At 36.5% G+C, this 24,556-nt stretch overlaps 1 protein-coding gene across 10 annotated transcripts in view; it reads left to right on the top strand.

Moving 5' to 3' along the window:
- PTBP3 (polypyrimidine tract binding protein 3) overlaps positions 1 to 24,556 on the top strand; it is a 126,833-nt gene that overhangs the window by 20,925 nt on the left and 81,352 nt on the right. For 6 of the 10 annotated variants that reach the window (XM_045043719.1, XM_045043714.1, XM_045043715.1 and 3 more), the window contains one exon: positions 18,340 to 18,421. In XM_045043719.1, coding sequence (XP_044899654.1) covers positions 18,340 to 18,421 — 82 coding nt within the window. Of the gene's footprint in view, positions 1 to 18,339; positions 18,422 to 24,556 lie in introns of those variants that run through there. The other 4 variants (XM_045043717.1, XM_045043713.1, XM_045043718.1 and 1 more) reach the window with 1 other exon arrangement.

Here is a 24,556-nt window from a genome sequence, read left to right as displayed (position 1 = left end):
CCAAAAGCAGAACATTTATATACATTGTTCTACACTTTGATTTTCTCACTAAAGTGTAGGGAATCTTCCTCAGAATTCCCCCCATTCTAATTTTTTAACGGCTATAAAATATTTTGTGGATATAGAAGTTAATTCATTAGGCCCTTTAATGATGGACTCATGTTATTTCCAGTATTGTGCTATAATAAACTATTCCTCATGAATAATCTTCAGATTCTTTTTCTATATTTTAGGGAGAGAGAGTATGTGAGTTGGAAGAAAGGCAGAAGGAGAGAGAGAGAATCTTAAGCAGGCTCCACACTCAGCGCTGAACCCAACATGGGGCTCAATCCCACGACCCTGGAATCATGACCTAAACTTCACGTAGAAAGTAGTGGAGTTAGGATTTGAATCCAGAGGGTATGCTTTCATAGCCTGTGCTGTTCAACGCATTTAACCCTACAGCACTGTGTCCTGTCTTTGATCTTAGTGGAGGCAGCACAGAGCCTCTGGTTTCTCCCCTTTCACATTCATGACTAATGCCATAGTAGCAGCAATGACCATGGAAATAGAACCTGAACTAAAGAAGTGTGTCTGGGTTCCAGCCTTACCAGAGAGCTACAAGAAAAATCAAGATCTGTTTGGCCATTTGGACTTGGCAAATGTACGGAAAATAGTTAATGTAGCAGGCCGAAGACTGCTATCCTTAGAAAGGCTGCTTGTAAGGTTGGCCCTTGGCTAGAATCCTGGTTGGTAAACAGTTCCCTACATTGATATAACTTATCCTTAAATGATAAGAGTGGCTTATTCCTAGAATGTTTGTGTAAATGATATGGTTTATACTTTCTGGAATTTTTGGTACATGCTGGACAGAGGGTGTCTGTGTGACCCAGCTCCCAATAAAAACCCTGGGCAGTGAATCTCTAATGACCTTCCCTGGTTATCACATTCCACATGTATTATCACAGTTCATTGCTGGAGGAATTAAGTATGTGTGTCTCCATTGGGAGAGGACTCTTGGAAGCTTGCTCTAGGTGTCCTCCAGATTTTGCCCCATACACCTTTCTCTTTTGTCTACTTTGTTTGGTATCCTTATAATAAGTCTTAGCTGTGAACACAACTTTCTGCCAAGTCCTGTGAGTCCTTTTAGAGAATTATTGAACCTGGAGTTGGTCTTGAGGCTAATTTTAGACTTCAACATTACAATGTTTGTTGTGATTTGGGCAATAGGGGTATGTGTATATATGTGAAGGTGGAGGTTGGAGGATCATAGAGAATGAATGAATGTATGTGGAATTTGAGAGCTTTATATCTTTGGGAGGTTAGCAGCAACAATAGTTGAGACTAACACCAGAGAGTTTCCTTCTTCACATGCAGAGGGAATACTGGCAGATTAACAGTGGTTTGTGCTCAGTCACTATTGCAGACAGGAACTTCATTCAGTAGCTGTATTGCTAGTGATGACATTTAGAGCAATAGCATCAACAATGAAGGAATAGTAGAAGCTGTAGAGAATCAACCTTTTAGACTAAGCTAGCAGTCCTCAGATTTTAGGATTTGTCATTTAAGAGAGGACTCCTGCCTAAGAAAATGAGACTTTTCTTGAGAAGTTGCATGACAGTTTTGGGTGACAGAAGAAAGAGCCAAATCCATAATCATAGATTTTAACATCTCTCTCAATTGATAGAATAAGTAGACAGACATCAGCATTCTTTCCACCCCCCCCTCCCAGACATCAGCTTTCTAAGTACTGCTTTTGCCCCTCTCCTCCAGATTAAAAAAAAAAAAAAAATGCATTTAATCCCTATCTTGCTAGGTATCAGTATACAAGAAGTCCTTTATAAAAAGGAACTTTGCATATTTATTATAACATTAGACCAATTTTACAGAACAGGATACCAAACCTGTGATGTTACTGTAATCTAATACCTTAGATCAAACAGGTGGTAAGTGACAGATTCAAATAAAGGTTTGTTGGCAAAGCATATGATCTGAAGACCATCCTAAGTCCATATAATTTGGCTATTACACAGTTCAGAGGTGCTTGCAGATCACTAAATGATGCAAAAATAAATTTTTTTTTTTTAAGAAATTTTAAATGTTTTGTTAACATTTTTGAGATGGTAATATGGTAATGGTCTATAGTAGAACTGGCCAAAAATCCTCATGAAATGTGTTTAATTGAAAGATCCAGTTACAGAGCTTGAGACACATATTGGCAAAATTTTAAGAGTTGATTATTTTTTGAAATGAAAATAACTCCTTTCTCTCTGATTAATTAATATTTAAACATGACAGAAAAGCCAGATATGATAATCCCTACTGACATTTAGGTAAACTTGCTCTTAGACTTTTACATACAGGCTCATGGTACATATGTATTTATTATTTATTTTTACAAAAATAGAAAATATGTACTATAACTAATGAACAGTGTTATATTAAGTGATATGCAGATTGATAAGTATTATTTCATCATTTTATTTATTTAAAACAATTTTTTTTAGTGTTTGTTTATTTTTAAGAGAGCCCAAGTCAGGGAGGTGCAGAGAGAAGGGGACAGAGGATCCAAAGAGGGCTCTGTGCTGACAGTAGTGAGCCTGATGTGGGGCTTGAACTCATGAACTGCAAGATCATGACCTGAGCCAAAGTCAGAGGTTCAACAAACTGAGCCACCCAAGTGCCACGTTTCATCATTTTAATAACCACCTAATATTTCATTGCATGGATATATTGTAACTCATTTAAGCTCTTATTATGAACATAGTGATGAGTTAATGTTTTTGGCAGTTCAGTGTAGCAATTAAAAGCATGAGCTCTGAAATTGCCCTACATGGGTTTGAATATTTTTTTTTTAATTTTTTTTTTTCTTCAACGTTTTATTTATTTTTGGGACAGAGAGAGACAGAGCATGAACGGGGGAGGGGCAGAGAGAGAGGGAGACACAGAATCGGAAACAGGCTCCAGGCTCTGAGCCATCAGCCCAGAGCCCGACGCGGGGCTCGAACTCCCGGACCGCGAGATCGTGACCTGGCTGAAGTCGGACGCTCAACCGACTGCGCCACCCAGGCGCCCTGAATATTTTTTTTTAATTTGTTTTAATGTTTATGAGAGAGAGAGAGACAGACAGACAGACAGAGCATGAGTGGGGGAGGGGCAGAGAGAGAGGGAGACCCAGAGTCTGAAGCAAGCTCCAGGCACAGAGTCCAACATGGGGCTCAGACTCACAAATCATGAGATCACGACCTGAGCTGTAGTCAACACTTACGACTGAGCCACCCAGGCACCCTGGTTTGAATCCTTATTTGCACTTTATTTGTACTCTTTATTTGTAGTATGATTTGTCTGAGTTACATAACTCATTTGTGCCTTAGTTTCTTCATTCCCAGAATGATGTTATCTTTCCACCTCTGTTCTGAGAAACCTAAGAAATTGTTAGGTTTTGTTTACAAATGTATGAGGAGAGAAAGTTGTAATGATTGGGTTAATAAAAAAACTTGCAAGTGTATATATATTTCAGAAAATAGGTGTCAATATAAGTATTACTACTGCTAGGACAATAAATGATATTAAGTATGACAACTAGCCAAAACCCAGACCTTTGTTATTTTTATGACTCCTTTGTTAGAAATAGCATTTGTAAACAGTTTCATACCAGAGTTGTGTCTTTTTCAGCGGCTATGATGGAAGAGAGAACATTTTTTCCTTGCCTTGCTGAGATTTCTTTTACATGTGTTTATAAAGGCTTGTGGTTTTTAAAAAAAAAAAGAGGTTAGAGTGGGAGAGAGCCAAAGCATAAGAGACTGTTAAAAACTGAGAACAAACTGAGGGTTGATGGGGGGGTGGGAGGGAGGGGAGGGTGGGTGATGGGTATTGAGGAGGGCACCTTTTGGGATGAGCACTGGGTGTTGTATGGAAACCAATTTGACAATAAATTTCATATATTAAAAAAAAATAAAGGCTTGTGGTTTCAAAGTTATGCAGTAATATTTCACTAGTTATCACCTTGAGGGAAAAAAGGTAATTGAAAGAGGCTCAAAAGTTAAAATGCGGAAAGGAAAAGGGTAGAACTAGTATTTTTAATCAATTATATATGACATAATATTTTGAACCAGTTGGTCACCATAATAATATTGAATGATTAGAATTTTGTGAGGATTTGATATTTCATTGATTCTCAGGCACAGTTTTTTATTAACATTTCTGACATCAGGTGCATCCATAAGTTGATAGCGTATTAGTTGATAGTGACAATTTTTAATTGGCAGTACTTTTTCTTTTAAGGTGTTAGATAAAGTTTTGGGTCTTAAAATTAAAGGCTTCTTAGATTACATGAAATATGTATGCTAGAGTGCATAGAACACTACGTGGTGTGTACTATGTAATCAGTAAGTATCCTTGTTTTTATTTTGCTCGTTAAGGATGATTACATGCAGCTGGTCTCCAATTATGATGGTTTGACTTAAGATTTTTCAACTTTATGATGACATGAAAGCAATATGCGTTCTGTAGAAACCATACTTTGAAGTTTGAACTTTTCTTGGGCTAGTGATAAGCAGTGCGAAACTCTTAAGATGCCTTGCAGCTGCTGAAGCAAAGGCTGCAGCTCCCCGTTAGCCGTGCAGTCACAAGGTTAAATAGTTGATACAGTTAAAACCATTCTGTACTCATTCATACAGGCATTCTCTTTTTCACTTTCAGTATAGTATTCAATAAATTACATGAATTATTCAACTCTTTATTATAAAATAGACTTTGTGTTAGATGATTTTGCCCCACTGTTGGCTGTGTAAAGTGTTCTTGCCCCACTGTAGGCTATGTAATTGTTCTGAGCGCGTTGAAGGTAAGCGAGGTGAGGCTAGGATGTTCAGTAGGTTGGGTGTACTAAATGCTTTTTTGACTCAGGTTATCTTTATGATGGATTTATCAGGACGTAACCTCATTCATAAGTTGAGGAAGGTCTATATACATATTTTTGTATATGGTTGTAATGTAAAATAAGGTCTAGATGTGGAATAAATAGATCAAAAGGTTGGCATAACATACTAGAGGAGAAATTTGTTTATTATACTCTAGAGGAACAGATATGTAGGATGAAAAATAAACCAGGCCTAGATTGTTTTTAAATTTTTATTTATTTTAGAGAGAGAGAGAGTGTGAGCAGGGGAGGGACAGAGATAGAGAGGGAGAGAGGGAATCCCAAGCAGGCGCCAGGCTCAGCAACCATGAGATGGTGACGTGACGCTCAACTGACTGAGCCACTCACATGCCCTTAAACCAAGCCTAGATTTTAATTGTACCATTTACCCTCTAACGTATGTTAAATAACATAACCTGATTTTTATAGTTTCTTTGAAGGATGAGAATTAGAGAATATGAATATAATCTTAAAAATGTCTGTAGACTAACCACAGGGCAAGGATATTTTACAGTGTTAGCTATTTGGGATGACCAGGACTTTTCTACTTCTTTTTTTCTCTTCCCTTCCACATTTAATTCATTAGCAAATCTTTCCAAATATATTCACACTCCAGCCATTCTCCGCAGTAACTGGTGCTCTTTTGGCCCCTTATCTGGATTGTCATTATAGTTTCCTAACTAGAGAAGCTAGAGTTTCTGCTTCCCTCTTTGTGTTATTACAGACTGTTCTCAACACAGTAGCCAGAGTGATCTTGTAAGAAGTAAATCAGATCATATTATTCCTCTGTTCAAAAGTCTGTGTCCTTCATTTCACACAATAACATTTTTTAGAATTGCCTTCAAGGCCACACATATTATGACACACCCTCCTAATCTCTATTTGTTTTCCCTTTGCTCACTTTGTTGCAGTAACAGTTGCTTCCTCAGAGTTTTCTAGAACATGCAAAGCATTCTAGTCAGTTTCCTCTGCCTATAACATTCTTCCTTCAGATAACTACATAGCTTACTCCTTACCTCCTTTAACATTTTGCTTAAATGTCACTTTATCTTGTCTTTCCTTTACTGCCTATTTAAAATTGTAATCCTCTTCATCTCTGGCTGCTCCTTATCCTACATTTTAAAAACCACTTATGACTCTAAAACATATTACATAGTTTAATATTTTTGACTGTTTCCTTCTGCAGGATTGTAAACTCCATGCATAAAGGGCAGGGTTTTTTCTTTGTCTTGAACATTGCTATAGCTTTATGTTTGTAGAATTTGCCCCATCGTTGTCTTTTTTACTCTCACTGTCCTAAAATCTCAATAGTGGTAGACTTGGAAAGGAAAATAGCACAAGAGAACAGTTTGGCAACTGTTTTTTGGGGGGTGGTAATTGTTTTTTAAGAATAATGTTGGCTCAGTTGGCTAAACGTCCGGCTTCGACTCAGGTCATGATCTCACAGTTCATTCATGAGTTCAAGCCCTGCGTCGGGCTGTGCCTTGACAGCTGTGAGCCTGGAGCCTGCTTCGGATTCTCTTGAGCTCGCTTGCGTGCGCGTTCTCTCTCTCTCTCTCTCTCTCTCTCTCTCTCTCTCTCTCTCTCTCTCTCTCTCTCTCTCCCTGCCCCTATTCTGCTTATGCTCTCTCTCCCTCTCTCTCAAAAATAAATAAATAAACATTAACCAAAAAAATATGTTTAGGTATAGTCACACATTTAGTAGATGATGAGTGTTAATGGGGCCACAGTGTTTGGGAATATGATCTCCAAGTCATTTGCAAAGATAGAGTTACCAATAATAGCTAGTGCCTTTGGGTTTTGGATGTGCTTTGAATAACAGGAAGCTGTGAAATGGTGAATGTTAACAAAAGGCTGAATTAGGAAAAAAATACTTGAAGTTACATACTGCCTCACAGTTAATCTGAAAGCCTCACTGAATATTGTTTGTTCTCTTCTCTGTGTAGTTTTTATTCATTTTTAAATTCCTTTTTAGACAAGAAAGTTTTGAACATAGGTGTAAAATGTTATAGTAGGTTCTGTGGAGGAAGATATAAAGGTGAGTAATCAGGAGATCATAATCAACAAGTGTATATACTATGGTGAGACTTTACATAATATCACTTTTATTCCTGTTTACGGAAAAATGTATCCACAGTATTAACATGTGTTTCTGTTCTGGGAAGTGTTCATAGAGCCTCACTAAGACTGTCTGTTAGAAATTTAAAAGGGGGGGCTAGCTTGGCTTCATGGTACGACTTGGATATTAATTTCAGTATTTAAGATTCTTTTGTTTAAAAAATACTAGGATCATAGACAATTCTGAGATAATTTTGATAGCCATTTTTTTTTTATGGTCATAGCATCTTGATAGGCTAAAACAAATGATATCTTACTCTTGAATTACGTGTGCATTTTTGATATGATCTGAAGATTAACTGTGAGTTAATGGTTTATTTTTCAGAATCTTCCTTACATGTTACTTTAGTGGCTGTTTCTCAGTTGTGTGGATTGCTTTCTATCATAATAATATTGCTCTAATGCTAAATAAAACCACTCTCCATCAAATTTGTTAATGGAACACTTTATTTGTGCTGCTAATTACAGTATTGTTTTGCTTTGTTGGTCCTGTATATTTCATTATTCTTCAATAGGAGAGAACTTCCGTAATTGGTACCAGAGGCAGTGAAGCTGATTGGTGTGTTGACTTAGCCAGAGAGCTAACAAGTCCAGAAAGCAACTGCTGCACTTACGTAAATTTACTGTGTGTTTCTAAGGAGACGGTTGAGCCAGTGTTTTCATGCAGCCCACCTTCTGTGATGTCTTCATTTGGCTTGTTAAAGCCTTTTGTGTAATGTTAATTTGTTTCTCTGTGGTACAGGGGTCTTCATTCTGCTCATCTTCCACCCATCTCTTAAACCATCCTCTCTCATAGCAGTCATCCCTTGTGAGAGATCCTCAATTTGCCTAGTCTGCATCGCTCTTCCCTTACTTTAATGGAAAATTGCTTTTCAGACACATAGGATATAAATATTAAGTATAATTTTCAGAAATTTGTTTTGTACTGAAGTAATCTGTAATTATAGATGGTGATGTGTTTTCAGGAGAAAGAATTTATGTCTAGGAAAGAAAAGTTGGTTTTTAAAAGAAGGGAATGTTTAATACAGAACTAATTGTGTTTTTCTCCTCTTTTACAGAGCTTTACAAAGTAATATGGCTTTTGGGATTTGAGCTTTATAATATTAATAACCTTTGTTTTCTATAATTTGAAAATGAATTCTTGGGGAAAAGCTTAGCCAGTAAATTTTGATTATCAGAATACTTTTTCTGTGACTGAATTTTCAAATGTAAGCCTTTTTGTTCTCTTTGTCTTGTGTTTATCAGACCCCTATTAGGGTCAGAAAGTTACCATTTTTTTAGAAGTATCGTAACTATTTGAGAGATGTGTGGTTTATTTTATATGATAGTCAACCCTTTTTCTGATGTAAAACAGGATTTTCAGGTATGAAACTTTATCAAATATTTTTTCTTGTGTGATAAAGTATAAAAATAAAAATAGTCATGGGGCTTCTGGGTGGCTCAGTTGGTTAAGCACCCAGCTATTCATCTTGGCTTGGGGTCTTGATCTCACAGTTTGTGGGTTTGAGCTCTGCATGGGGCTCTGTGCTGTCTGCTGCTTGGGATTTTCTCCCTCTCCCTCTTCCTCTCTTCCCCCCCACCCTTTCAAAAATAAAGAAAAAGAAAAATACATTAAAAAAATAAAACCAGTCATTCCAATACTTCACTCAATACTATAGTGTTTGCTTTACTTATAAGTTGCTCCTGTTATTCTTGAAAGATCTTGTAGAATTTTTAGACTTAAATATAATTTATTTATTTATTTTAATGTTTTTATTTTTGAGAGAGAGAGAGAGACAGAGAGCTAGCGAGTGCGTGTAGGGCAGGGGCAGAGAGAGAGAGGGAGACACAGAATCTGACACAGAATCTGGGCTCCAGGCCCAGAGCAGTCAGCGCAGAGCTTTGATGCAGGGCTCGAACACACAAATTGCAAGATCATGATGTGAGCTGAAGTTGGGCACTTAACTGACTAAGCCACCCAGGTGCCCCTTATATGTGTTTATTTTGAAGACTCTGCAGTGTTCATCATTTTTTTATTATGGCAGTTTATATTTTGTGTGGAAACATAGAGTGTGATAGTTAAGATGTTACGTTAATTTATTTAAGGTGTCATATAAATTTAACTTAATTATTCTGGTTTTTCTATACTTGAATATTTAATCACATTTTTAGGTTAAATTTTTCTTTTATAGTTAGAAGTCCAAATGGTAATTCAGAGGTTAAGAATACAGTTTTTAAAAATCTGTTAAATGAATACTTTTATTATATTTGATTGATTCATCATTTAACCTTGAGAGGAATTAGGCCAACTGCAAAGTTAGGGGACATAGTCCACAGAAGACTGCCCTCACTTACAACACCAACTGTAAGTTCTGGGGGTTTCCCAAACCAATGCTGAGGTCCCATAATTTGCTAAAAGGATTTATGGAACTCACTGAAAGCTGTTATACTCATGGTTAGTGGTTATTACAGGGAAGGGGTATAGATTTAAGTCAGCCAAGGGAAGAAACACATACGGCAGAGTCTGGGGAAGTACCAAACTCAGAGAGCATCCTTTGTCCTCTCTCTGTGGCATCAGGACATATTACTTGCCCATCATCAGTGTGTGGTAGTACTTATGGAGTATTGTCAAACAGGGAAGTTCACTTGTGCTTTAGTGATTAACTATATTTTTTTTTTATTGAGAAGCTCCTTTGTGTAGGCATAATTGATTGCCCTTGAGGCAGATCTCAGTCTTTAGGCATGAGCGAAAGCCCATATTTACCCTAAATTACATCGTTGATTTTTTTGATGTGGTCAGTCCCTTGTCAGTGACCTAAAGCCCTCAAGTTAAAAAAAAAAAAAAAAAAAAAAAAAAAAAAAAAAAAAAAGATACTTCTTTCAAGCGTGACCTTCCAGGACTTTAGAGATACTTCCCAGAAGGAGAGGGCAAAAGCCAGACCTCTAATTGGCAAAGTTAAATTCTTTCCTACACAAATTGTGAGCCAGACTCTGAGTAATACTAAAATGTTGTGGGAAAAAAATAAAATGAGGTGGTCATGTGCTAATTCTAACAATATTTGAAAGACCCCTATAGAAATAAAAATGCTTCTTCCTAGTCACGTGTAGTGTAGTAGTAACTTTAAGTTACTCTACATCGTTGAGTGGAAACTTGAGATTTCTTGCAGTCTTACTTTATGCTCACAAAGGACGAACTGTTTATTTCATTTCTGAATATTCATTTTGAATAGAATACAAAGACTGCAACAGTGTGGCAAAAGCTTATCAGTTATAAAAGGATTACAGACAGGGGCATGGATTCATATTATAATGTTGCAGAATGTACCTAAGATAAAATGAATTATAAAAATAAAAAATCAGGCTGTTTAACATCTACAGATTTATCCTGAGATAATTGAATAAGTATGCAAAGATGCTTAAATAAGGATGGTTATAGTGAACATTTTTACTTTTTTCTCTTAACAGATCTTACCAGTGTTCTGCAGGAAAAGTCCTAATGCCCAGGCAGATACATGCTTTATTCTTTCTCATCCTCAGAGGTTAATCATAAAATGGGACTTTATTAGCTCTCGTATGCAATCCTATACAAAGAATGTTTCAATTTTATTTATTAGAAATGGATATATATTTTAAGAGTTTGTTACATAAAATGTGAAAAGTATTGCTTTCAGTTTTTAAGCATGTTTTATTAAAGCCAAGTCTTTCGTTAATTTTTTGCTGTTAGGATGGGGAGGTGACGTTTCTTTTTAAAACTTGAGAAAGTTTTCTTTATTGAAAGAATGTTACCTTTCACCTTTAGGAGATTGTTATCTAGTACTAATTACATTGAATACAAGTAACTACTGACATGTATAGCTTTTGAAAAGGACTGAGTAATTAATCATTAGTGTTTATCTGCTAGTGTTTAGTGATACCTTATTAGAAACATTAATCCTCAGGATGGTGATGATGGGTAGCATTATTATCCTCATTTTACAGATGAGTAAACAGCCTTAGATTAAATAACGTGTAGTATCATACAAAGGTAAATTTAAGATTGTGGAGTCTGTTCGAACCTAGATCTGGTCTACTCTAGAAGACTATTTTATTTTAGTCTTTTAAACCACTTCACTCTTATATTTCTGTGTTTATTAAAACATCTGTTTATAGTGGTCCTCAGGTGGGTACACATTAGAGCTTTGGAAATTTACAGGTTCCGCCTTAGCCTAGACCTATTGGTTAAGAATCTTTGGGGTAGGACCTGACATCTGGTGTTGATTTTAAACTGATTATATGGGATTCTCTCTTTCTCTCCCTTTGCCCCTCTCCCCCTATTTGAGCACATGCTCTTTCTCTCAAATAAAAACAATTTTTTTAACTGGTTATATGATTGTAATGTATAACCAAGGCAGAGAGTCATTACATATAATATACCTGACACTGTCCTATAGACTGTGGGGAAATACAATCAAGTATAAGACACAATAATAGACTGAAAGTGGCTGAAAAAAAAAAAAAACCTCACATACATATTTGACAAAATGTGTGATATTGATAGCTATACATATAGGAAGAATACATTATGCAAGTGTACTAACATCCTAAAACATACGTACATTTTAATCCCGCAAGGCAATCAAAATTAAGTTCAGCCTCTTCATTTTGGGGAAAGGAAAATTTTCAAGGATGTGATAGTATTTACTTGTGATCATTATGTAGGAATGGATATGTAGTGAAGGGATAGTGTTTGAGGTGGGAGAATAGCATAACGAGGCAAGAATAAAGGTAGTGTGTCTGGGGCAAATTACAAGACAGGAGTGTTACTGTGTGTAGGAGGAGGTCTGGGTTAGAAAGAGCTTTTAATGGCCATATAGTAAGTTTAGAATTGATTCAGTAAGCAACAGGGAATAATTTCATGTTAATGGTTGATTGGTGATTTACTTGTTAGGAAACCAGGTAACAGTTTATTGAATAAGATGGAAATAGAACTATGAGTAACTCAGTTCTCCCCAAATTGAAACTGAAATAGCTTGTGTGCATTAAGAAGACTGCAGGGAAGTTTTTGGATTCTTAGCTGTCAAACATTGTGTGGGGCCTTTGTTAACAGTCTGACACTTTCGCCAGTTGCATTTAAGTAATCTCATGTGCCTTCAAGGGAGGGCTTTCCTGAAAATTTTTTCTGTGTGGCTTTTGGATACTTAAAGTCCAGATTAAGAGTTGGTTCTTTGCAGTAGGTAACTTCTTTGGATGGTGGAAAGGTGTGTTTCGCACTTTTGGCTCTCCTCTTTGTAATGTCTGACTTTCACGACACTGCTTTATTCTTTTTTTTCATCAATCTGTCTTTTAAATCGTTTGGTAGAATTCTTACTTGCCTCTCCTTTGAGCTGTTATATCCCTTTGCATTTTATTTAGGAGAGGCTATTTTCTTAATTTTTTATTTTATTTTACAAAGTTCTTATTTGCTCATAATTTAAAGTTGTATACTTTTTCTGGTGTATGTTGTCTGGCTTTTGAGTCTTCCCTTCCTTTACCTTATGTACAGATTCCCATAAGGAACTCATAGGATTGTTTTTCTTTGAATGTTGCCTGTCTTTTTTTTTTTTTTTTTTTTAAATTTTTTTTTTTTCAACGTTTATTTATTTTTGGGACAGAGAGAGACAGAGCATGAACAGGGGAGGGGCAGAGAGAGAGGGAGACACAGAATCGGAAACAGGCTCCAGGCTCTGAGCCATCAACCCAGAGCCCGACGCGGGGCTCGAACTCACAGACCGCGAGATCGTGACCTGGCTGAAGTCGGACGCTTAACCGACTGCGCCACCCAGGCGCCCCAGAATGTTGCCTGTCTTTGAAGGGATGCCTTCTGGATCACCATTGTATGGAACAGTAGTGTGAGGCATGAGCTCTGACAGTGAGCTGTAGTAATTGACAGCTTGACCAGTCTTGTCTTATCCCTTCTTGAGGGTTGATCGAGCACAGGTGTTGGTGATGACTATTTTAAGCCAGCAAAAAGTCTCAAGTCAAGTAGGAATCCTCTGGCTTAGAATGATACATCTGTTTTGTTTTTTATTTTTTATTTCAAAAAAATTTTTTAATGTTTTATTTATTTTTGAGATAGACAGAGTGTGAGTGGAGGAGGGGCAGAGAGAGGGAGACACAGAATATGAAGCAGGCTCCAGGCTCTGAGCTGTCAGCACAGAGCCCGATGTGGGGCTCAAACTCACAAACCGAGAGATCATGACCTGAGCCAAAGTCAGACACTCAACCGACTGAGCCACGCAGGCGCCCCTGTTTTGTTTTTTGTCTTAACTTTTTATTTGGGAAAAATTTCAAGATTCACAACAAATTGTAGAGATATTGTGGAGGTGTCCTGTGTACCCTCCCAGGTTCCTCCAATGGTTACATTTTAATTACAGCACACTATCAAAACAAAGACATTGATAAAGTGCCTGTTTATAATTGTTTCATTTTGTTGCATGTGTAGATTCATGTAACTATTACAGTCAAGATACAGAACTAATCTATCACCACAAAGATTTCCCTTCTGGCATCCTTTAATTACCCACTACCTCCTCCCAACCATCTCTGCTCCCTCACAACTGTTGGTCTCTTTTCCATCTCTATAATTCTGTCATTTTGAGAATGTTGTATGAATAAAATCGTAGAACATGTGAATTTTTGTTTTGAGAATGTGATCTTTTGAGATTGCTGTGTATGTTTCATTTTAAAGAAACCACCAAACAGTCCAGAGTGGCTGTACCGTTCCTATCTTCAGTGTATGAGAGATCCACTTTCTTCCACATCCTCACCTGCATTTGATATGTCACCTTTCCTTATTCTAATTGTTCTGGTAGGTGTGTGGTGATGTCTTAGTCTTACATTTTATTTGAAGTGCTCTCTGTGGTTTTAAAATTTGCATTTCTCGGGCAACCTGCGTGGCTCAGTCGGTTGAGCGTCTGACTCCTGATTTTGGCTCAGGTCATGATCCCAGGGTCATGGGATTGAGCCCTGCTTCAAGCTCTGTGCTGAGTGTTGGAGCCTTTAAGATTCTCTCTCTCCCTGTCCCCCGCTTGTGCGCTTTCCCTAAAAACAAACAAATAAAGTGCAAATACTGCACTTATTTTTTTTTTAATTTCCATTTCCTTAATGTCTAATGATGTTGATATTTGATATTTTCATGTGTTTATAGGCCATTTGTATATCTTTGGAGAAATGTCTTTTCAAATGCTTTTTGCCTGTTTATTATTATTATTATTATTATTATTATTATTGGGTTATTTGTCTTTATTTAGTTTTTGCAAATATTTTCTCCCATTCTCTGGCTTGGTTTTTCATTCTTTTTCTTTTTAATGGTGTCTTTGAAGAATGAAAGTACTTTTTATTTAAATTGCAGTTAACATAGCCTAATATTAGTTTCAGGTGTATAGTATAATGATCAGCATTGTCATACAGCACCCGTGCTCATCACAGGTGCACTCCTTAATCCCTGTCACCTGTTCAGCACATCCCCCTTCCACCCACCTTCTTCCTGGTAATCATCCATTTGTTCTCTATAGTTAAGAGTCTGTTTCTTGGTTTGCCTCTCTCTTTTTTTCCCCCCCCTTTGGTCATGTGTTTTGTTTCTTAAGTTCCACACATGAGTGAAATCATATGGTATTTATCTTTGGCTGACTTATTTCGCTTAGCATAATACTCTGGCTCCACCTGTGTCATGGCAAATGGCAAGATTTCATTCTTTTTTATGGCCAAATAATATTCCATTGTATATATATGCTGCAACATCTTTATTGATTCATTAGTTGATGGACACTTGGGCTGTTTCCATAATTTGGCTATTGTAGGTAATGCTACTATAAACATTGAGGTGCATGTATCCCTTTGAATTAGTATTTTTGTATTCTTTGGTAAATACCTGGTAATGCAATTGGTGGATTGTAGGGTAGTTCTATTTTTAAGTTTTTGAGGAACCTCCATACTCTGTTCCATGGTCACTGCACCAGTTTGCATTCCCACCAACAGTGCAAGAGGGGTCTCCTTTTTCCACATCCTTGCCAACACCTGTTATTTCTCAAGTTGTTGATTTTAGCCATTCTTACAGGTGTGAGGTGATATCTCATTGTAGTTTTGATTTGTATTTCCCTCAGATAAGTAATGTTGAACATGTTTGCATGTGTCTGTTGGCCATCTGTATGTCTTCTTTGGAAAAGTGTCTTCATATCTTCTGCCCATGTTTTAATTGGATTATTCATTTTGGGGGTGTTGGGTTGCATCAGTTCTTCATATATTTTGGATACTAACCCTTTATTGTGTATGTCGTTTGCAAATATCTTCTCCCATTCCATTGGTTGCCTTTTAGTTTTGTTGATTGTTTCCTTCGCTGTGCAGAAACTTTTTATTTTGTTGAAGTCTCAGTAATATATTTTTGCTTTTATCTCCCTTGCCACAGGAGAAATACCTAGAAGAAGTTGCTATGGCTGATGTCAAAGAAGTTAGAATTTTTATGGTTTCAGGTCTCATACTTAGGTCTTAAATCCATTTTGACTTTATTTTTATATATGGTGTAAGAAAGTGGTCCAGTTTCATTCTTTTGCATGTTGCTGTCCAATGTGTAATTTTGATTTCACCATATTCTTGAACTCCATATAAATGCAGTAGTATGATACAGTATATATTCTTTTGTGAATGACTTCTTATGCTTGTGAGATTTATCTATGTTAGTGTATGGGGCAATAATTCATTCTCAGTGGCATAAATCATCGAGTGCATTTACAACAATCTATCCATACTAGAGTTGATAACGTAGCTGTTTCCAATTTGATGAGTAGTAACAATGCTGATGAGAACATTCTCATGTGTTTAGGTGCACATAAGCATGAACTGTCTTGAGTGTATTCATAGGAATAGAATACATAAGGTTTGTAGGATAGTCATATATTCAACATTAGTATATTGGGTCAGTTTTCCAAAGTTGTGCCAACTTGCACTCCCACTAGCAATATACTAGTTCTGATGTTCCACATTGTTATCAACTCTTGATGTTGTCAGTCTTTTTTAATATCTAGTGTTTTATTATGGTTTTAACTTACATTTCCCTGATGACCAGTGAGGTTAAGCATCTTTTCATATGTCTATTGGATATGGTTTTAGTCATTTAGATATAGCTTAGACATAACATTTGTTTCTCATTCACTTATAGTAGTTGGTGGCTGTTCTGAAGCTGTATGTGTTCTTTCTCTGGGAATCAGGTTGAAAGAACAGCCCGTATTTAAGGGGGAAAGAGGAAAAAATTAGCAGAAACTAGTAATATCTTTTGAAGCTTCTGCTTGGATTTAGTATGGGTCATGTCTATTCATATTCCATAGGCCAGAGCATATTGTAAAACTGTGCTCAGTGTCAGTGGGTGAGGGAAGTATTCTCCCACAGGAGACATGGCAAGTTATGTCACCATGGATGGGGGTGAAAAATCCTTTCACAGGAAAAAGGGAAGGCACAAATACTCTGGAACACAAGTAAAGTCTACCACTTTGTTAGGTGCCTATGGAACTCTTTTGTTGTTTTCTTTTATTTGAATTTTCTTAGTGATTGCTAGTGAGGATTTTTTTTCTCCTTTTTTCTCTTTCTTAGTAAGTTTGGGATATAAAATTTGTTGGTTATGTGTATTGCAGATATTTTCTCCCACTCTGTTACTTGCCTTTTAAATCTCCTAATGTCTCTTATTAAATAAAATTCTTTAAAAAAAACTCAAAAACCTGACATACAGCATTAGTTTCAGATGTACAACATAATAATTTGACATTGTGTATATTGTAAATAAAATTAATTTCAATGTCAAGTTTATCAGTATTTTTCCTTCATAATTGTGCTTTTGTTTCTTGTTTAAGAAATCTTTCTCTACTCCAAAATTATGAAAATACTCTTCTGTTATCTTTCTGGAAGTTGAGATTTTCTTTTTTATTTCTTCTTATGTGCTTATTTAATTTCTTCTTGTCCCAGGCTGTCTGTATAAACTCATGAAGAACGAAAGGGAATAATTTCCAGATGTTTAATACAAGAATTGTTTAAGTAATTGTATTTCTGTTATGCAAACACATCAGTGCTTTGCCTTTCTTTAGCAAAGGCTGAAGTTGTTTCCTACAATGGTACTCAACACCTAAACATTAAACATATTTTGGACCATAATTACTATTCTGATATTTGTAGGATAGTTTAAGGATTAAGTTTTATCATCCAGTAGACCAAAATATTTGATCTTCAAAATTGACCAGGTTAAACAAACAGTTAACATTGGAAATTGGTTGATTTTAACTTTGTACATGGCATTTATTGTCCATTGTAAATGTAAACTTTTAAATCTTGGTAATAGATCTTGCAGTTAAAATGAGAAGGCTTGTCTGACTTGTCTTTTCGCATTGACAGTTCAGCTTGCAATTGGTCAAAACTCTCATCAGCAGAAAAGAGTAAATTATTTAAACAGTAGTTGTTTAAGAATTAGTACACGTTAAAGATCATTCTGAAGATTAATGGGTAAAAAAATCACCAATTATAAGGGTTTCAGCTATCACCAAATATAGAAGTAAATTGCATCTTTGCGTTCAACTTTAAAAAACACATAGGAAAAAATACATGAATAAAAAATGAAAAATAAGGGGCGCCTGGGTGGCGCAGTCGGTTAAGCGTCCGACTTCAGCCAGGTCACGATCTCGCGGTCCGTGAATTCGAGCCCGGCGTCAGGCTCTGGGCTGATGGCTCGGAGCCTGGAGCCTGTTTCCGATTCTGTGTCTCCCTCTCTCTCTGCCCCTCTCCCGTTCATGCTCTGTCTCTCTCTGTCCCAAAAATAAAATTAAAAAAAAAAAAAGAAAAAGAAAAAGAAAAAAATATGTAGGTATCAAGTCAGGATTCTTAACAGGTGCTACACAAATTATTTCCACATGAATACTTAAGAATATACTAAAAAAACAACATATTTTAAAATACTAAGTGTATTTAAAATATACCAAATATACCTTAAAATAAATTACAGAAAAAATTTCAGGATGCAACCCCTAAGTATGGTTTTTGGTACTTCAAATGAAACATCTGAAGATTGGGTTTGTTCAAAAAGGGATGAAGGATTATGTCCCCAATTATATGATAGCAGGTTGGCTTTTTTTTTTGGTATATATAACTAACAACCATGTGGATATGCAGTAATTTTTTTTTCTGTGAAATTCACTTCTCCAGCCTTTAAGTTTTGTGATTCTTGAGGATTTCCCTTTAAAGGCCTTGATATTCAAACAGAAGTAATAATATTAACTTTGAATATTTTTAGTAGTAAATGTGGACCATTATCCAAGACTTGTTTTATTAACAATATTGCCCTTGCTTTTCAGCGGGGATCTGATGAGCTTCTTTCTTCTGATGACATTGACGGACCCTTTACCATGAACAATTCTACTTCTACAGGTGTGTATGGTGAGTTTTCGTTTTTTCAGAATCTAGAATGTTTTCTTTCCATGAGTTTCAAAAAATTTTTTTCTTCGTTTGCTCATCTAAACATTTATTGAAATGCCATTATTTATAACAAAAACACTTATTGCAGTAAAGTTCAGTAAACATTTATTGAGGTAAAATTTATTGTGGGAAAGTTCACATAGATGAAGTTAGCAGTTGTGGCCCTTAAATTTTAACTTGTGTCTAATTCGATAATTCCTTTTTTGATTGATGTTCTTTGTGTTACATAATTGTGATAAAACTGTCAATATGTTGGTGACCCAGAACAATTGAGTAAAAGAGCTGGATTTAAAAGCTTGTGTTTAATGATGATTTAGAATAATAGAAGTATTAAAACTATAAGTTAACATGATTTTAAAAAACTGGAACATAATTTACATTCCATAAGTTACCACATTGTTTAAAAATACATGTTCTTAAAATTTAGGGACTGTGAGGGGCGCCTGGGTGGCGCAGTCGGTTAGGCGTCCGACTTCAGCCAGGTCACGATCTCGCGGTCTGTGAGTTCGAGCCCCGCGTCAGGCTCTGGGCTGATGGCTCAGAGCCTGGAGCCTGCTTCCGATTCTGTGTCTCCTTCTCTCTCTGCCCCTCCCCCATTCATGCTCTGTCTCTCTCTGTCTCAAAAATAAATAAATGTTAAAAAAAAAATTTAATAAATAAAAATTTAGGGACTGTGAAATGAACTGGAAGAGTGCAATACAGGAGGGAGGGTGAACAGTTAAGAGGCTATTGCTGTATAGGATTTCCCAGTTAGGGATGGTAATTAGTACTATAGCACTAGCAGTTGTAATGGAGAGAATTAGAGAATTCACAGAAGGTGAAATTGATAGTAACTGGTGATTAATTGAATATTTGGATAAGGGATTCCATTGATGATTTATTTCCAGGTTTAGGACTTGGATAATTAGATAGATGAGTGGTGGTGCCATTCATATAGAAACTGTAGGAAGAACAGAGTTGGGTAATATGGCAGGTTCTGATGTTTATATATTGAATTTGAAGTTCCTCTGCAACATCCACATGGAAATGTTGGGTAGTCATTGGGTTCTTCCCAACATCACAAGAGAAATTTGGAAGTTAGTATCATCTGCAGTTTAAAAGGCTTGAGAATGGAGAGTGTCACAAAAGGCAAGATTTTTATCCAAATGTTTTTGGAGATATAGGAAGCAGGAATGAGTGAACCTCACTTTCCAGACCCTCAGCCACATGGTGTTTGGGAGAGTGAAGAGCTTTTATGTGAGAACTCTATAAGAGAAGAGGGTTAGTTTCAGTTGAGGGAAAAGATAGAAAGAAAATTCACTGAAGAGATTAAGAATGTCTAGGAATTGATTAAACATGGTACATTGCTCTAGAGGACTAAATGGATAGATTTTATGGGCAGGACAGCAGCAGAGGATTTGTTCACGTAGAAGTGTGAACGGATAATATGAGCATGAGACTAAAGCAGCTTTCTCAAACTGGAGCTGGTGTCAGAGTCACCTGGAGGGCCTATTAAAGCATGGTTGCTGAGTCCATACCCAGAATTTCTAATAAAGTAGATCTGAGGTGGGTCCTAAGAATTTGCATTTCCACAAGTTCCCTGATAACGGTGATGCTACTGCGGAGCCACACTTTGAGAACTGCTGTATTAAGGAAATACTAGAACCTGATATTTCTAAACCTGATTATCCTCTTGGTGTAGGATGCTAAAAAAATGTCCTTATTCCTAGAGTTACAGTACACCTAGGGTGGGGCCCATATGTCTGTTCTTTTAAAAACAGGTCACTTTGTTTGTTTGGTCATGTTTATGAACTACCAGGATGGATGACCAGGAGGATTTTCATCCTGGTTGATTGATTACTTAGGGAAAAAAAAAAAAATGAAATGTGAGTTTAGCTGGCAACAAGAGTTTGTTGTGTTTTTTGCTTTTATGTTTTGAATTTCTTCTTATATCCCATTCCATTCTATGTTCAGCCCACCCTATTTAATAGCTATTTCTGCAAAGCTCTGTAAATGGTAACTTCTCAGACTTTATGACTAAAAAATGTCTATTTCATTATCACTATTGAATGTTAGTTAGCTATTTAGAATTTTAGGTTGACAGTTACTTCTCTCTACACTTTGAAGGTATGATTCTGTTATTCTTTTAGCTTCTATTGTTGGGAAGTTTGTGAGCAGGCTTACTACTCTGTAGGTAAAATTACTTCTCTGTAGTTATTTTTAACATTTTTCTCTTTATTTTTGTTCATTGGTTTAGCTGTTTGTAGGTATGGATCACAGGTTCTCAAACCTGGATACTCACTAAAATAGCTTGGGAAGCTTTGAGGGAAACAAAGATACTTTGACCTACCCCACACCAATTCTAAAATCTCGGGTGGTGTAGGTTTAGGCACTGTTTTTCTTCCTTTCTTTCTTTCTTTCTTTCTTTCTTTCTTTCTTTCTTTCTCTCTCTCTCTCTCTCTCTCTCTCTCTCTCTCTCAAAATAAATAAAATTAACCTTAAAAAAAAAAAAAAAGAATCAGCTCCTTCTGTAAGTCCAGTTAGACATGTATAAGACCCATTTCATTCAGTCCTGTATTTGTTTTAACCTCTTACATTGTCATGTCTTTTTCCTTGAGGTCCTGTATTTTGGATAATTTCTTTAAAATGTTTTTCTGATTCACTCATTCTCTGTTCAACTTTGTCTAGTGTACTGTTTAATTCTTCTGTTGAATATTTGCTTATTATATTCTAGTGTTTTTCCTTGTGTGAGTAATAGTTTTTAGCTGAATTGTTTTTTCTTCTGTGAGAATCTCTAAGGTGTTTTGTGGTTTGCTCTGCTAGATTTTCTAAGGTACCACCAGCCCCTACATCTTCTAATGTATATGTTAATTTATTACCTTGGAGATTCTTAAGCCAGAGAGGAAGAGAAAATTCAGAATGTAAATTCCTGAACAGAGATAGGCTTCCTTTTTAAATGTTTCTGGTAGATGGGAAATTTCTCCCCTTCCCTCGCCTACCCTTCTTTTCTTTTCTTTTCTTTTCTTTTCTTTTCTTTTCTTTTCTTTTCTTTTCTTTTCTTTTCTTTTCTTTCTTTCTTTCTTTCTTTCTTTCTTTCTTTCTTTCTTTCTTTCTTTCAATGGGAAATTTCTTTAAAAAAAAAATTTTTTTTTTCAACGTTTATTTATTTTTGGGACAGAGAGAGACAGAGCATGAATGGGGGAGGGGCAGAGAGAGAGGGAGACACAGAATCGGAAACAGGCTCCAGGCTCTGAGCCATCAGCCCAGAGCCTGACGCGGGGCTCAAACTCATGGACCGCGAGATCGTGACCTGGCTGAAGTCGGACGCTTAACCGACTGCGCCACCCAGGCGCCCCTCTGTGGGAAATTTCTAATTTTAGTTTGCTTTTGCTGAGAGGTTTGGCTGTTGACACCTGGAAATTTTACCTTTTTTTTTTTTGGAGGTCACTTACACACAAAGATATTTTTATGATATTTGGTCTAATATTTGCAAACTTCAAAAAACTTTAAACTTTCAAGATTTTGGTGTTCCATTCCATGACTATATTCTAATTGATTTTGAACAAATTTGGAGAGAAAGGCTTTACTGCTCATTTACAAAGGAGTTTAATCCCTGTGTAAGGTGATTTTTTTGTTGTTTTTTTTTTGCTTTTAGTTTTTAGTTTTGAGAGAGCATGAACAAGGGAGGGGCGGGGGGGGGGGGAGGGGATACAGAGGAATTGAAGCATGCTCTGCACTGACAGCAGCAAGCCCAGTGTGGGGCTTGAACTCATGAACTGTGAGATCATGACCTGAGCGGAAGTTGGATGCTCAGCCGACTGAGCCACCTAGTGCCCCAGGTATTTTTTTAAAAATACAAAAATTTATTTTATTTTATTTTATTTTATTTTATTTTATTTTATTTTATTTTATTTTATTTTATTTTATTTTTTATTTTTTAAAGTTTACATCCAAATTAGCATATCGTGAAGCAATGATTTCAGGAGTAGATTCCTTAATGCCCTTACCCATTTAGCCCATCCCCCCTCCCACACCCCCTCCCGTAACCCTCTGTTTGTTCTCCATATTTATGAGTCTCTTCTGTTTTGTCCCCCTCCCTGTTTTTATATTATTTTTGTTTCCCTTCCCTTATGTTCATCTGTTTTGTCTCTTAAAGTCCTCATATGAGTGAAGTCATATGATTTTTGTCTTTCTCTGACTGATTTCACTTAGCGTAATACCCTCCAGTTTCATCCATGTAGTTGCAAATGGCAAGATTTCATTCTTTTTGATTGCCGAGTAATACTCCATTGTATATATATACCACATCTTCTTTATCCATTCATCCATTGATGGACATTTGGGCTCTTTCCATACTTTAGCTATTGTTGGTAGTGCTGCTATAAAGATACAAAAAATTTTTAAATTGCATTGATAATGGGTAGAATCACAAAATTTTTGTGGTTCTAAATGTGGATTTAAAAATAATTTGTAAAATTTGACAACTATAGCTTCTTTCTATTAGTAGAATATTGCTTGTTTGGTAAAGGAGTTATGTATGCACCAGAGCAATTGCACATACACGTCTGCCCCTGGGACTGTCAGAACAGTATTTTTATCATGACACGGTTGCACCAAAACTTACATTTGTATTACTGCCTCATAAAAAGTTGATGTTGAAGGTAGAACTTTTAAAACTCAATTTTCATTAATGTTGGATATTTCACTTTTGATAGAATGACTTCCCAGAAGCTATACTTTGATTCCTTGAGATGATTCAACATTAAGCCTTTATTGGGTAATAACGGATATTTCAGTGTTAGCAGATGATGATAAAACTGATAAAATGTAGCTGTTGGCATAGTTCTGTTAATGGGGTCAACATATTAACACCTTTACACATGGAGAAGAAACTTTGCAAGTAAATTAATTACAAATTTATGGATTTACCGCAAGATATAAAAATTGGAATGGTGATAAACAAAATTGTGTCTTTCTATCTGGGAACCTGACCTGTGATTTCATATTTGTGGGTCCTATTTTATGTCCTTTGGTAATTATGAAAATGTTCTACATATTTCTTCATGAAATGTATACCTTTCCTTTTAAATTTAATCTTAGGAATTATGGCATAGATGGTTTATTGTGTACCCCAATACTTTTCTGTTTTCTTCTGTTTTCTTTAGTGACAGAACCCTAATTTTCATCTGGGCACATTGTCTCCCAAATTAAACAGCTACTTTTCAGTCTTCCTTACAGCTAGATGTGGTCATGTGATTAAGTCCTGGCTAATGAGATGTAAGAGGAAGTTATAGAAGTTACTTCTGGAGCATTTCTACACGGGTACACTTTTTCCTCTTTTATCCTACTGCCTGTGGGAGTTCCAGTTTCCATTTTAGAGGATGAAGTTGAAGGCTGCACCCCAACAGAAAGACAAGTAGAGCCTGAGTCACTGATAACTTTGTATGTCACCATTCCACGTTTGGAATGTCTACATTTAGACTTTTTACATGACTGACAAGTTAACTTTTTTTTGAAGCAGCTGTTATTTCAAATATATTATTATTATATGCAGGACTAGGATTTCGGATCACAATGAACAACTGAGGCAAGCCCTATTATCACTTTGCCGTATTTTTTTTAGACTTTATGTAAGCTGCAGGGGCAGGGTGGGGGCACGGTGGAGGGGAACCCAAGCAAACATGGCAGAATTGCTGAGTTGAATAGACAGATCCAGGTTTGAAAGGCTGAGGCTAGGAGCTGTGGAGGCAGTGTATGGGAGAGAAGGGAGCTCTGTGAGAAAAGTGCTCTAGAAATCTACCTTTGAATCTATTGCCAAATAGTAAGCCACACATGCCTTACTGCTAACAGTACACCAGCTCTAGCGTAAACGGTACCATTCTAAACCCACACTAACAAAGCTTAAAAACAGACTCCAGGGGCGCCTGGGTGGCTCAGTTGGTTAAGCGTCTGACTTTGGCTCAGGTCATGATCTCATGGTTTGTGGGTTCGAGCCTTGCATCGGGCTCTGTGCTCACAGTTCAGAGCCTGGAGCCTGCTTCAGATTCTGTGTCTCCCTCTCTCTCTGCCCCTCTCTCGCTCGTGCTCTGTCTCTCTTCTCTCTCAAGAATAAATAAA

This window comes from Felis catus, chromosome D4 (assembly GCF_018350175.1).
Source record: "Felis catus isolate Fca126 chromosome D4, F.catus_Fca126_mat1.0, whole genome shotgun sequence".
Lineage (NCBI taxonomy): Eukaryota > Metazoa > Chordata > Mammalia > Carnivora > Felidae > Felis > Felis catus.
This window is presented reverse-complemented; position numbering and strand designations above follow the sequence as displayed.